Source organism: Gymnoscopelus microlampas (genome assembly GCF_963454915.1).
Source record: "Gymnoscopelus microlampas genome assembly, chromosome: 1".
Taxonomy (NCBI): Eukaryota; Metazoa; Chordata; class Actinopteri; order Myctophiformes; family Myctophidae; genus Gymnoscopelus; species Gymnoscopelus microlampas.
The window spans coordinates 14,899,522-14,914,964 of record NC_139962.1 but is presented as its reverse complement, the minus strand read 5'-3'; the positions used below and the strand labels follow the sequence as shown (position 1 = coordinate 14,914,964).

Genomic DNA, 15,443 nt, shown 5'->3' with positions numbered 1-15,443 from the left:
CCCATTTAATGGCATCTCTATCTCTGGGACCCCAATTCATATTGTAAAATCAATGTTAATTTAACTCTGAGAGTGTACAAATCGGGTCCATTTGGTTCCATTTGTACACTCTCAGAGTTACAGACCCATAAGGGTCCATTTGGTTCCTGTCCATCATTTAGCTGGAGACCCCCTGGAACCCCCTCAAGTACCCCTGGGGGTTCCCGGACCCCACTTTGAGAACCAATGTACTATGGTAACCACTAGTGGTGAACAAAAAAAAGGCATGGGTTCCCGAGGCTGCTAGTGGTGTAAAGTAACTAAGTGCATTTACAATTTTGAGGTACTTTATTTTACAACTTTAGTTTCAAGTCACTTTATAGATTTTGATTATTATTGCAAAACATACATTAACCACTTCAGCTCTGTATACATTTTGGCCATTTGAAAATAGCAGATCTACAAGCTCACAATCGTGAGCTTGTAGATCTGCTATTTTCAAAGGATTTTTATACATTTTATATATTTGAAAACCTGTGAAATGGGACATTTTGCATAATGAGTACTTTCACTCACCCTACCTTTAAGTACATTTTGATGCCAATACTTTTGGACTTTTACTCAAGTAAATTTTTAATTCCGGACTTTCACTTGTAACAGTTTTTCTACATTGCAGTATTGATACTTTTTCTTAGGTAAAATATTTGAGTACTTTTTCCACCACTGGTAACCACGTTAAACCTGGACCAGTCACTCTCAACCTCTTAATTTCAAGAACCTGTTTGATTTTCATTGGGCCACTGATTGTGCCATTTGATACGATGTTTTTCTTTCTAATCACTGGGACCCTTAACTACACTGTAAAATCATCAGTGTTCATTTATTAACGAGTAAAGGGTCACTTTGGTTGCCACTATCAGTAATTTCGCTGGGATACTCTCAGGGAACCCATGTTGAGAACCAATGGTCTTCTAGACTACCAGAGCGAGAAAGTCCGGCCAATGGGAGAGGCATAGGGATTGACGGATGGGAGAAAAGGAGTCAGGGGGGTGAGGGAAGGTAAGGGGAGAACCTCAATGTACCGCAGAGCAACATGTTGTCAGCTCAAGAACCACAGCAACACCAAGCAAGCTGATGATGCCTTCTGCTTGTAATATGAATGACACTATGGTGGTTGGTCATAAGGATGTCAAGATGGAACAACGGCCATGTATATAGAGCTCATGTCATGTATATAGCATAATCGCAGATGAAAGACTGTGTTGCATATTCGTTAGGCATACATTCAAATACTGTTTTATCAGTGTCCCACTCCCAACCAATCTAAAGTGGACAACATTTGGAATTCATCATACAATGAATGCATCATCAGTTCAAACACTGTGGCTAATCAAAACGTCTGTGCTGGGGAAGTCGTGTTTATTACCAACAAATTAACAATGTACATCAAATACTGTGTAAAATATTGTATACGCAGTTTGGAAATTATTTCCCCAAAAAACAACTGAAGCAACTGGGTGCTGTATACGAAACATTTTTTTTTCCAATCTGCTACATCATGAACAGAATGTTTTCTTCTGCTCAGACAAAACAACAAACTTTTAAAAGATTATTCTTATAGGTGTTTGGAAGGTTTTTCTTTCATGTGACTCTCAAAGTCTGTGCCGCATGTCTCTTAAGATCTACATGGAGAAGCACAGTAATATATTTGTATGGATGCATTCAAACATGCCAATTCCCATATCTATTTTCCATATCTATCATGTGAGTTTGCTGACAATAGCTTGGTTGAGTGAGTTCAGCTGGTTTGTCCATTTGTCTAAAGCAGTGTAGCGAGCTCCTCCTCTCTTCTGATAGTCCAGTTCTAGTAGCTGGTTAACCTGGTCAATGCGCCCATGGATTGTACTGAAACAAGAAACAGGCAGGAGAGTAATCAGAACAGAGGAACAACAGTGATGTTACAACATTAATTAATTAAAGGTCTAACACAACTGAAATCACTGAGGTTCTGATTCCCTCTCCAGATGATTTGGTCAAGCTCAAGCTTTTGAATTCTAATGATAGGAAATCACTGGATAATTCCTGTAGCTCTATATCTGAACGGACTGCCAAGAAGCCACATGCTACATAATGTGTTCTTGTGAGACAAGTGTGGTCTTGCAGGCAATGGTAACAGCTTATGTAAACGAAACTCACTATATTGTATGCCTAACGGGGGAGAGCCATAAATGTGCGCCATCACACTTTGGAATATATATTCTTATTTTCTAACTGTTTTAAATGGCATGTGTCTATAATTTTCATACTGCCATTAGGGATGGGCATTTTATTTGTGAATACACTTGGGAATGTTGGTGGTTATCCGTGGTTAACCGTAGCATGCGTCAGATTTATAGATCCAACAATGCAGTTTATATCACTACATTACATCACTGATTTTATGTTATGCAACTGACATAGTTTTATGCAGTAGGCAGACAAGTTGAACAGCGTTCAAATAAAGTAATTTGTCACCTGTCTTTCTGGAAATGTTCTCCACTGCCCTGAGGTTCCTAGTTGTCTCTTAATCAACTATGGTTTCAGAGCTAAGTTTTGTTTATTTATTAAGCCAACCCCTTCCAAATAGGTCAAACTTAACTGGGATTTATTTAAAATACAAAGCCAAAATTGGACTGCTGGACTGAGTAAGATGGTATATTTAAGGAAAAAACTACATTCCCAATAGTCAAGGTGTATTAGTTCCCCAAGTTACATTAAGGCAGAACGACTGCTTTTAGCATTGTTGTAATGCTGGTCAGAAATGTTCACTGTAAATATGCTTTTCATTCAGCGAAGTTAACAATGGTTTTCCCCAGTTTAGATTACACATGAGAAAGATATCGACTTCCTAATTGTTGTCTGAAATGAAACCATTTTACCAAATCAACAATGGATTCTGTTTTCTTTGCAAGCCTTTTTTGTAGGATAATCATGAAGCATGGTCGCAAAATGCACTACTTTCCCGTGGCATCCTTCTATAAATTCATGAAGTCTCTGTCTGTGAGTGTATCCGTCCTTTGCGCATCTCAAGAACCGCCTGACTGGTCTACTTCAAACTCAGCGCAAGTATTGCCAAGGACCCATGTGAGCGCGGTTCTGGAAAACCGCAAATTTGACCGATATGCCCATAATATATAGGCATATACTGTATGGAGATCCGGTTGTCCAGAACCGCCGATCCGTCCAATATGCCCATATATAGGCATAAAATGATGACGTCAGGGGTCTGGGCATTAAGGGACAAGGACAGACAGACGGATACAACGTGTATTGCATAAACAGGGAGCATGCATTCCCAACAAGCATTGTTTAGTAGTCTAGTTTAAATAAGACTTTGTTTTTTGAATATTATACTAAGCATTTCCAAATGGCTTTTATGTCTCACTATCATTAATTTTAGATTAGTTGTGTAATCGATAACAAAAACATTAGAGCACAATCCCTAGTTCATACCCGATCAGAGACCTAAAGCCTGGTGCATCGACTAAATTTCCTCACTTTGGTAGAAAAAGCAGTGTGTGTCGCATATTAGAACCAAACGCTTCTACAAACAATTAAGGTCCATCCAATCTGAGAACTGTCAGCCAATTTGAAAACAGAATGTGTGCAGCATTGCTAGAGCAGCACAGTATTGTATGAGAAAAAATTATAAATATAATACTTGGTTAATCAGTCCTGATAGTGAATTACTTTCATATACACCGTTAACCTTCCGCTATTCTTAATTACCATGTTATTTTGGGATTTTTTGTGCTTTTCATAATGGATGTCAGCCGACCGTTTATTCACCCCTACAACTGTCAAAGATGTTAAACAATGGCAGTTATGCGTTTGTAATTACAACAATGTAATTCCTGTTACCGTAACATCTCAAAACTAATATGGTAGACTAATAATGTAGATAGATAATAACGCCAGATCTTACATAAGGGTACATGCTACCAATTACATAAGACAAAACTGCCGACTCATGCCTCCTGGTTTGACTGTAGGCCAAGGGACACAAACTATGAGGAACTGACGCTATTTATGATAATGGAACTTGTTTTTGTTATGAGCTCATTTCACGGTGGAGTTGTGAGTGTAGCAACCTACTTGTCCAATATGCACTGCACCAGCAAACTCTCCACATCGCATACATCAATGTTCAGCTCCTGAAATAGCAGGGAGAAAAACAAAATATATGTAATATATGTAAAAATAAAAAATAAAATAAAAAAAGGATATATTTATATATAGTAAAATATACTATATATATATATATATATTGTAACAAACAAAACAAATCAGTCACAGGAATACTAATGCAAATGACTACCAGAGGATATAAAAGGCCCTGACACACTGAAAGCATCAAGATGATCGTGTCATCAAATGTGTCCATTGTTTAACATAGCCGTTGCCACACTGGTGACGTCGAGTAGACACGTCTTTCAGAGCTCGGTTCCATTTTGGACAGGAGCATTGATGCGTGGGCACACACCATCCAAAATGTGTTACATCCCTTTTTATTCTAAACTTGCATTGCCGTGTATCCGTGTTTGTTTTAACTCGATTGACCGTTCTAGAAACCAGTCAGTTTTTTTATTAACCCATTAAGACCTGAGGCCTATTCTACAAAATGTCTTTTAAATCCTAACAGTTTTTTGAAAAAAACTTTTTCATGTCTAGGACCTCAAAATGTATATGTATTTGGCCACGGACCCCCATCTCAAAATATTTGGTTCCAGGGACCCCCCAGAAGCAAAGTTTTGAGTTAAAAATGTTCGCTTTAAAAGAATACATGTATTCACAGATTTGCACATTTTCTAAATGTTTCAAAAATAGCAGATCTACAAGCTCAAAGCTCTATGAGCTTGTAGATCTGCTATTTTTGAATAGCCAAAGTGTAAAATAATGCTTTTTTAGCTAAAATCAAAAAATGACACAGATGCGTCCCTCCCAGGTCTTAATGGGTTAAACAGACGATGTGAACAGTCGGACTCGTCTGATGCTGGCGTCAATGACGCTTTCAGTGTGTAAGGGCCTTGAGGGTATATCATCTAGGCTCACCTTGGAGATAAATGGGATGTGTATTCTTGTGTATGGTTTGATGAGTTTGATAAGTACTTGAGTTCTAATGTTCCGGAGGAGTTCTGAAAAACAAGATGTGTATTCGTTTAAGTATGACACACACTATGATCACACACACGCACTATGATCATCGTCAATATGGACTGAAGACACGTTCACCACTCACCCTCTATGTGCTCTCTGATGAAAGGGTCATCCATTATGTTACTGTGATTTGTTTTTAAGATTTTCTCAAATTCAGTGATGTCATTATTCTGGTAGGCGCTGGGAGTACAAAAGAAAGTGTCATATTGTTACAGTCTGTATACACTGTGTTCTCACAACCCACAACAAACTTTCTCATCCTGACAAGTTTCCACACCACATTTCCAAATGCAAGTCAACTATGTAAACACCCTATTCTTCTAAATGTTTGAGCTTTGTGTTCTCAGTCATTTGTTTATATAATTAAAAACAATAAAGCTAAAAATGTAGGCAAGGAAATAAAGCAATTGCAGACAATGCCTGTTTTTCACTTAAAGCCGCCCTCCAGCTAATTTTACTTCCTGCTTTCTCCCGTAATATTCTTGCCAAGCCACGTACATGTTTGTGGTTTGTAATCATAATTAAACATCAGCAATACTACAGCAGGCAGTCACTTTTAACCAAATGCAAAAGAAAATTATCTAGAACAAATCAGCGGATACGGAAGCAATCTGTGTGCGTGCATGCATGTGTGGATGGAGATGACTAAATACAGTGTTGGAGTATGCAGGCTCAGACTGGCTCTAGCACTGGTTAAAATGCATTGGAAACCAGACTTTTCCACAGGTACAGAAAGCCTGGGTACGCACGTTTAGATGAGGAGAGAGCTCACTGTTTGGCTGTTAAGCTTGAGCAACTCAGAGCATGAGAAGGGAAAAGAGTGAGCAGCAGCACAGGCTGACAGTTAAACTAATGAAGCCTGACGTCATTTCAGTTGTTTTCCCCATTCTAAATCCCATACACGTTTTCAACATCACGTCATGTTAGAACTGTGTTCCAAAAGTAAACAAACAAGTCTGGTGATTTTACTCACATGGATATGAAGCATCAACTGACGGCGAAAAGGTACTAATTTATCCAAAGAGTTTGAAAATAAACACAACTCGACTACAATTGCTTAAAAAATGACATAAGAGTACGTCTCCCATTACACATGCATGTCATTTAATGTATCATGTAATAATGATTATTACTTTATTTTCTTTCTTTTTTGTGTGTATTTCTCTCTCTCTCCTCCAATTGGCTACACTGTCAGCCCACACTTTGAAAACCTGTGCATTATACAAAATACAATGTAAACTACAGCTAAAATACTGGAGAGGGACATTATGCATGTGGAAATTCTGGACATCAGAGTATCAAAAGTGAAACAGTAGGCAAGGAGAAGCCTGACAACCCACAAGATGCAAGGCTGAACTACTAAAGTCACACAATAACATGATAATCAAGTCCAACTGATTATCACCATATTAATAACTTGAATCATGAAAACACACTTGTCACTTACCTTACTAAATTTGTCATTGCTAGGATCTCTGGGTCATTTTTATAGGGTTTGGCCTTTGAAAGAAGAGTGAGAAGAAGTCATGCTCAGCAATTCAAATTTAGATTTTGCTCCAGAGATAAAGGGCTGACTCAATACACCTAAGAATATCCCTAAATGATAGGATGCCATACTAGTGTACGCAAGCAATCTGAATGGCAGGAGAAGATGCATTCTGACCCAAAAAAAAGAAGCAATGGCTGCTATAATGGCAACAAAGTTAATTGCTCTTAAAGGTGGCGTAATAAGTACATATTTCTGTTTAAATAAGTGTTAGATAGCTCTACATTCTGATAGGAATCATTGCTATCATTGTTCAGTAACAGGGGTCTCTACATCTCTAACAGAAATAACAATGTCAGGGCAGGATACCCTTTTCATCCAATCAGGAAAGAGAACTCACAAGATATAAATAAAGTTGCATTGGAAGTGATGAACCAAATTTTTATTGGAACACAATATAACATTGAAGCTGATAAATGGATTCTCTCTCCTGATTGGATGAAATTGCTGATCTACCTGAAATTTTATTTTCTGTTTACTAAAGATCTGGAGACAGGGAAACCCCTGTTACTGAACAAACACTCTATAGCAACAATTACTATCGGAAGATAGAGCCTCAACTTTAAACCAAAACAGCACCTGTAATTATACTCTACCCCTTAAGGGAAACATTTCAGTAAGTACACTGCTTTGTTTCCAAATTCAAGTGTCTACATACCTCCTGAGAGTCAAAGGGGTTGATGCCTGACTTCATCAGCATGTTGGCAAGGACCAGGTACTTGAGGCAAGTGGTTCTCCTTGGGCTCCCCGACTCGTCATAGTTTTTAAAGGCCTCAAAGAAGTCTGTGTGAGCCTTCTCAAACTCGCCCTCCCTCAGGTGCATCTTCCCACCACATTCTGTACCAAATAGAACAGCTTATTCAACAAGCAACTACAACAACACATATAACAAAGTACCACATAAGACTACATTATACAAATATTTACTAGATATTTTACTCAGAACACCAAGTAGTTTCGCTGAAAGACCCTTGACTGATCTAGTGTGACCAGGCTTTTCTGAAAATAGTAAGCACACCCAGGTGAGCAACCATATCAAGTCAATCTTGATAGGCTTTTTTGGTTGATTGTGGAGGAATCTAAAAACCCAAACAAAAACTACCATTCAGACCTTACGCTGTCCAATCATACTCAGGCTTAGGGTTTGAATGTGAAGTGAACCCTACGATTTATATCAGGGGAGTGGTGCAGTGCAATAAACATGGGAATGGCCATGTCCCTGGCAGCATATCAATGGTCCAATGACCGGTTTAGTACTATGGTATGTTAGTACTACTTTTCAAGATAAGACTACAAGTGTTGAGAATTAGTTTGGGAAGAGACACCAAGAGACAGAAGACATACCATTTCCACCCAGAATGGGGAGATAATAGTTTTTTTCATTATGTTGAATGGAAAATGCATTTGTCACAACTGTGCAGCGACGGCAAAGAAAGAGCACTTGGAACGACACTTTCTGACAAACCATAAATCATTTAAGAAGACTTTTCCAGACGTTCCTGCTTAATTATATTGTTCATAATCTATTTATTCTTTGGTGTCATATTGTCAAATAAACCTCTTGATGACTGAGAAAGTCTTCTTTCCTTTGTAATCTTTCATTTTAAAGACCAAGCCGACATAATTTGATTTGTATATAAAACAGAATCCTGTGCCATCATCACACTGTACAATAGTCCAATATACATATGTTTTAATTCATTATTGTTTGATGTACATAAGACTTTTCTCTCCGGATAGCCAGCATTTATGTTAGCTTACTTTCAGTTCATATTCATTTATTGACATGGATTGTTCACACTAGCAGCGACAAAAGGTGCAAAATGTCCAAACATGGTCAGCTACACTATAGATAAGTCGCTGTTGAAGTGTTGCTCAAGCCACACTGCGTAAATGAAAAAGGGTAGGGTTGAACAGCACAGGGAGCAGGTTAATGGCAAGAATTACTTTTTCTTCCATTCACAGAACAGAGCAGGCATTATGGGGACAGAGAAGGTGAGTGGAAAAGGTGAAACAAAAACATGATATATTGATGCTTCACTCCACCCCTGCTGTATGACCTCTTTCTCACATTGGGTCAAAAACATTTGTCATAAGCACCTTCGTCTTTCAGTGTGACATACATATATATACCAGCTATATACTAAATATCAGGATTTGTACCGTATTGTGACTATGTATTGGTATCGGGATATGTATTTTGGTGAAAGGTCCTTGCCAATATCCAGCCTTAATTTGTAACAGCCTGAGATGAAGTGCTACCAGCATTTCCTCAGGACAAAAACGAAATACCGTCTGCAGCCTTCTCGCAGATTCAATGGAGGCGTATGGTATCACCTTAAAGTTAAGAGTTGCGTGGATTTTGAATTATGGCTCTGTTGTGACGGTGAAAACACAAAGGGGGTACCGCTGTCAGCCAACAAGAGCTGCTACTGTGCCAAACTCATACATTTGTATAGTATGGTTTGACATCCAATCCTACAGGAGGACGATATACTGTATATGAGACACCATTATACCTCTGATGACTCCCATGATGAGCGGGTGAGGGATCGCTGACTTGATGTGAAGAGACTGCTCGTACAAGGCCTTCAGTTTCTTGTTATTCTTCTGTGCAGTGTACATCTGGATCTCCAAAGCGTATATCTCTAAGAGCTGTGTGCCTTTCTTCAGGTCATCCTCTCCATCGTCTGTCTACATTCAACACAGAATGACCATTTTCAGTAATTGGTAGTTGCGGGTTGCTGTTTTTTGGGCTGGTTTCGAAAGTGTACTTGCTTATTTAGGCTTGCTTCCAAATGATTTAATTATTATTTAAACCAGTGGTTCTCAAATATTTTCATGAAAACGTTTTGTGCAACAGGGAGCTTTTGTGTTGTTAGAATGTGTCGGCAAATTTCCAACATATGCTCAATAGAGACAAGATTGTCTTTTTGTGATTTGTAAGATTAAGTATTGCTGTTGGTGGATACCAATTACCTAATGATAATCTGGGCCAGACAAACTCAAAGATGAGTTTCATTTATTCACCTTTCTCAATAAGTAACGTAGCAATATCTTTGGTGTGTACACTTATTTTCAAACTCTTTGGATACTACAAATTACACATTTAACACAAATATAAATCAATGGGCATACAATTGCATAACTGCTTTTTCTTAATAAAGTTGGTTCCTTCCTTTTCTTTATGTAAAAGTACTTTACATAAAAAAAAAGTAGAAATGAATCTGAGCTATTATCATTATTATTATTATATGTAGCAATGATAATAATAATACATAATAGCATTATCAAGTTAATCGTTAAAGATAATTAAAAAACACATTTATGTATTTTAAAAATGTATTTACCTGACACGACTGGTGCAGTTGTCTGAGTATCTTCTGTAGTTTTCCATACTCCTCCCTCTCCAAGTACAGTTTCCCCAGCTATAGAGCAGCAGCAGACAATAGTTGCAAAATTACATCACTTAACATCTCTTTACCCAAACAATAAATGGTGCAATCAGACTCAGACGTACCTTTGTGTTTGTTTTAAACCATAATCTGTCATTCTTTGCATCTTTCAAAGCCTCCAGAGTAGTTTCATAGAACTCCTGTAGTAGGTCCATCTAATGACAAAGAATACATGACAAACACAGGCATTCTAAACACGGTTAAACAAGACAATGTGTTACTAATACTATCAGATGTAATTTGGTTGATCTATACCTGTTTGGAGGTGGAGATGTAGTCCAAAATGGAGTTGATGGACTTCTCTGAGTAGTTCCTGGTGACAGCACTCCTGATATACGTCAGCAGTTGCTTGTATCTGTTCATCATTTCTGGAAAGTTGGTCTGCAAGGTTGAGGCACACAGAAAACGTCATTTCAAAGATTGTCGCCTAATTGGATCATGCAGTCAGTAGCAGGAGATGGAGGGCCCTATAATCGTCCATACTAGCTAAACTCACTATTTGAGGGTTTAGGAGTGCGCAAGGGGCGTTCTCATGCAGAAGTTGCTATTTTGGGAGACCTGCACTACCCCTTACATTATGCATAGGTGTGACTTGGGCGTTACAATAATAAAACCAATCAGCGTGCCAGATGCCATTGCCTTGAACACATTCCCTGGTCTGCTTATTATAAGCTACATTGGGCTTGTTTTTCTGTAAAGTTGCTTGTAAATAATGGTAGTTGCGATTGTGAGCTTGCAGATTGGCTATTTTCAAATTGCCAACATGTATAAATATGCACATTGTTTAATGGCCGACATATATAGGTTTGAAGTGCTCATGTGGCCTATTATAGTCGCTTCTTTTGAGCTTGTTTTCATAGCTACAGTATGGTTGTTTATTCCTCTCGCTAATTCTGGCAACACTGCTCCTGTCGCTGCAGCCGCACTGAGGGGATTTAACATTGGACATCATACACCCGAAGTTTACAAAGTTTTTATAGGCTCTAGCCTTTGATTGCCTTTCAATAACACCACATTTGATAGACATACATATCACCTACATGTTACTGATTAGAGAGAATTTAATATTTTTGTAATCAGTTTATTATTTCCTGCGTAATCGATGAATAAAACTGAAGTGTGTAATTTGGAGAGAATTGCAATTAGGAGAGAGATATCTCGAATGTTGTGCCGTTGTGTGCGCCCTGGCCGACTCCAGACATGTCCATTGCAGGCGTGCGCTCTACCAAACCAATTTAGCATATCGGGTGGTTTTAGATTCCGCTATGCGCTGTCCCAAACGTGTGTGGTCAAAATAGCAATTTGGGGGATAATGCAACAACACGCCCACGGCCTCACCTCCAGGCGCAAATAGTGGAGTCGGCATAATGAATAGCGGGTATAGCGGCCGCAAAATAGCGTTTAGGGACAGTGCCAGCTATCCGTAATTCACGGGTAGCGGGCAGTAATTCACGGCTAGTGGGCAGCGGGTGCGGGTATAGCACAGTGCCAATTATAGGGCCCGGAGTGTATTACACAGCATACCAGCTTGAAGTTGATTTTGATCATCTGTTTGAGTGCTTTGAATCCCCATTCTCCTTTCTCTCCTTCTAGTTCCAACACCTGTGGGCACACAACACACTCATAAGTCAGCATTAAACATCCGCGGACTGAAAATATGACTTGAATAAATAATGTCCTCTGTAAAATAAATATGACAGTGTGTAAACTGTTATTAGGAATTATTATTATTAGGAGTGGTGACCATCTTTGGCCCAAATGTCAATGATAGTTATACCTTTTGAAAACTGCTGAGTGCTCCTTTGGGGTCATCCTCCTTCAGCGCTTTGGAGTTGTAGTACTGGTTCTCTAGGTCCACATTGGGTTCAGAATTGCTGTCCTCTGAGTATTCCTACATTGGACACATATAATGCGCTACATCATCAGGGGTCTTCAACAGGGGGTCCGTGACCCCTAGGGGGGTCCTCAGAGTTACTACAGGGAGGCTGCTAAATCTTTGTGTGATAGGAACTTTTTTATTTGTTTAACCCTAACCCTACATTAACCACTTGAACCCTAGCATCCCTATTCTGAGGAGAACTTTGGTCAAAAACAGCAGATCTACAAGCTCACAACGCCTCGAGGCGTTGTGGGCTGGTAGATCGGCTATTTTCGGCAAAGAGGTTTGGTGTAGAGGGGGAAAAAAGAGAAGACCAAGTACAGAGTGAAAGGTCAAGTTTTGAGGGTTTAAGTGGTTAAAGGTAGGGTAAGTGATTTTCTTTGGTTAAAATAAGTGTTAAATAGCTCTATATTCTGATAGTACTCATTGCTATAGAGTGTTTGTTCAGTAAAAGGAGTCTCTCCAGCTCTTTATAACTCGTTTCAGTTTCATTTCCAATTTTATCCAATCAGGACAGAGAACTCAATCAGGATATAGATTAAACAAGTGAAATTGGAAGTGTTGACACTAAGAAATGAGCAGACAAAATTGGAACTGGAACACTATAAAAATGAAGCTTAAAAATGGGTACTTTCTCCTGATTGGCTGAGATTTTGACACCTACCGGAAAATGTATTTTCTGTTTATTAAAGAGCTGGAGAGACGGGGAGACATCTGTTACTGAAAAAACACTCTATAGCAATCACTACTATCACAATATAATGCTTTAACCTTTTAACAAAATACTTTTTGTTTTAACCAAAAAATATCACTTACCCTACCTTTAAATGTCTGAAAATACACATTTAACGTGAATCCAACATACACTGATGATAGTGCTGTCAAACAAGTCTACGTAGCCATCTATGAAACCAATGAAAAAGTTTAATCTGCAGCACAATTTTATACAATATGTAGTGGTGGGGGTCCCTGCTTCATCTCTCTCTCTACTATGGGGTGCTTGGCCTGAAAAACGTTTAAGACCCCCGCACTACATATTAGCTAGTTAGAAGAACTGCAGTTCATTATACATGCATAACATACATACAAATTCATGTAATATATAAGATATATAACTTGTCAAGGAAACGCTGACAGTTTCCTTGACAAGTTGACATCATGCTCAGTGTTGCCAGCTACCATTAGCCGGCTAGAATGCAGTGTTGCCATGTCGGCTTATTATAAGCGACTTTCGGCTTGTTTGTAAACATTAGTTGCTTGTAAACATTGGTAGTTGCGGGTTGCGTTTTTGGGGGGGGGGGGGGGGGGGGGGGGGGGGGGGGGTGTTTCCAAATGTACTTGCTCATTTATAGGCTTGCTTCCACATTTTATTATTATTATTTAAACCAGTGAATCTCACATTTTTTCATGAAGATGTTTTTTTTTGCCAGGGAGCGTTTGATTTGTGTTAGAATGTTTTGAAAACATATTCCACAATTCATTGCAATTAGCTTTCGCAACACGTTATGAACTTGTAGATCACACATAGTAGTAGGTTTACAGTGCTCGTGTGGCCTATAGTTGCCTCTTTTTGGACTTGTTTCCCTAGACCTGGTTGCTCATTTCTCTCACAAAATATGGCAACACTGCTCATAAACACAGCTATGGGCCTGTAGCTGAGCTGAGCCCAGTTAGCCAACAACGCGCATGGTTATTAATATTTCACAATGAACAAAACGCTCAGCATGTGAGCTATAACCCGGGGCCGGCTAACACTCTGCAGCTAAAAAGACAGTTTAGCATGCTAGTACTAATAGCTTCAGAGTCAGCTTAGGACACACGTTAGGTGCCCTTCTTCTACCTTCAACATCTAACCGTTAGCGAGCTATTAGCACCAGTGTTGCCAGATTCTGTGAGAGAAACAAGGAACCGGGTCTTGGAAAACCAGCCCAAAAGAAGCGACTATGGGCCAACATGAGCACTTTAACATATACATCAGCTGTTTGAAAATAGCAGATCTACAAGCTCACAACGCATCGGCTATTTTCAAATGAAATCTTGCGGGGAAATTATAATAAGCAGATCTGGCAACCCTGATTAGCACGTTAGCTTGTTCTGCTAGCCTAGCCACCTGTGAGACAGCACTCTCTCTGCCCTAAAGAAGAAGATCAACAGCATTAAGCCCTGCTGCGTGTAATTACTGTTACCAGATCATAGTCCTCTTCATCGTCGCACATAAAATCATCCTCCATGTCAGACATCTCGGTGGTTCTCCTCCTCCTCGTCTTCCTAACCCAAGCTGCAGCCTTTAGCCTACTAGCCTAGGAACAGTCACCAGCCTAGACTGTGTTGTGCTGCCTGCCAGACTGATGTGCAGCGTTGCCAGGTCTCGCGAGAGAAACAAGCAGCCAGGTCTAGGAAAACAAGCCCCAAAAAGAAGCGACTTTAGGCTACATGAGCACTTTTAAACCAGTGGTTGGTTCTCAAACTTTTTCATGTCAAGGACCCCCAAATTGACACTTATTAGCCCACGGACCCCCATTTGAAAATATATGCCAGGGACCCCCATAAGAGAAGATTTTTAGGGCTATAGCAGTGATTCTCAACCATTTTAATTTCAAGGACCCCCAGTTTGACATGAACGAGGCTATGGACCCCCATTTAATGGCATTTATATCTCTGGGACCCCAATTTATATTGTAAAATCAATGTTAATTTAACTCTGAGAGTTAACCCTAACGGGTCCATTTGGTTGCATTTGTACACTCTCAGAGTTACAGACCCATAAGGTCAATTTGTTTCCTAACTATCCATCATTTAGCTGGGAACCCCCTTGAACTCCCTCAAGGACCACCGAGAACCAATGTTTTAAACCATCGGCTATTTTCAAAAGAATCTGGGAAAAGAAATGTGAAAATGTGGAACATTTTTGATAATGTTTTTCAACACCATTTGCACAGATCTGATTTAGGGTCTCTCTGGCACAAAATGCTTCCAGTCTGCGGGAAAATACATTAATTTGGGGAGTCCTTGACATGAAAATGTTTGAGAGCCACTGGTTTAAACAGCATTTAGGATGGAAGCCCAAATAAGCAACTAGACTTTAGAAACAAGCCCAAATAAGCATACACTTTAGAAGCAAGCCCAAATAAGCATACACTTTAGAAGCAAGCCCAAATAAGCATACACTTTAGAAGCAAGCCCAAATAAGCATACACTTTAGAAGCAAGCCCAAATAAGCAACTACCCTTTAGAAACAAGCCCAAAAAACTACCAACTACCAATATTTACAAGCAGTGGTGAGCTGTGGATTTTTGAACTAAGGGTATTGTATTTTATGACGTCACGTGCACAGGCATGTGCACATAGCCACTTACTAATACTGTATTCAACATGTGATTATTAATGT

The 15,443-nt window shown here is 39.3% G+C and overlaps 1 protein-coding gene across 2 annotated transcripts; it reads right to left on the bottom strand.

Annotated features, from left to right (window-relative positions):
• Positions 1–1,381: 1,381 nt before the first annotated feature.
• On the bottom strand, positions 1,382–14,378 carry cops2 (COP9 signalosome subunit 2). 2 transcript variants are annotated; one of them, XM_084062003.1, is made up of 13 exons: positions 14,236–14,378; positions 11,954–12,067; positions 11,701–11,778; positions 10,432–10,557; positions 10,242–10,331; positions 10,072–10,149; positions 9,241–9,415; positions 7,380–7,558; positions 6,623–6,675; positions 5,258–5,355; positions 5,071–5,153; positions 4,114–4,172; positions 1,382–1,884 (listed from the first exon to the last, which is right to left on the bottom strand). In XM_084062003.1, the coding sequence occupies exons 1-13, from the start codon at positions 14,293–14,295 to the stop codon at positions 1,740–1,742; spliced, it is 1,338 nt and encodes a 445-aa protein (XP_083918129.1). In that variant the 5' UTR covers positions 14,296–14,378; the 3' UTR covers positions 1,382–1,739. The 2 variants fall into 2 exon arrangements, with proteins under 2 accessions (XP_083918129.1, XP_083918130.1); XM_084062004.1 differs by having other exon boundaries at positions 14,242–14,378.
• Positions 14,379–15,443: the final 1,065 nt, after the last annotated feature.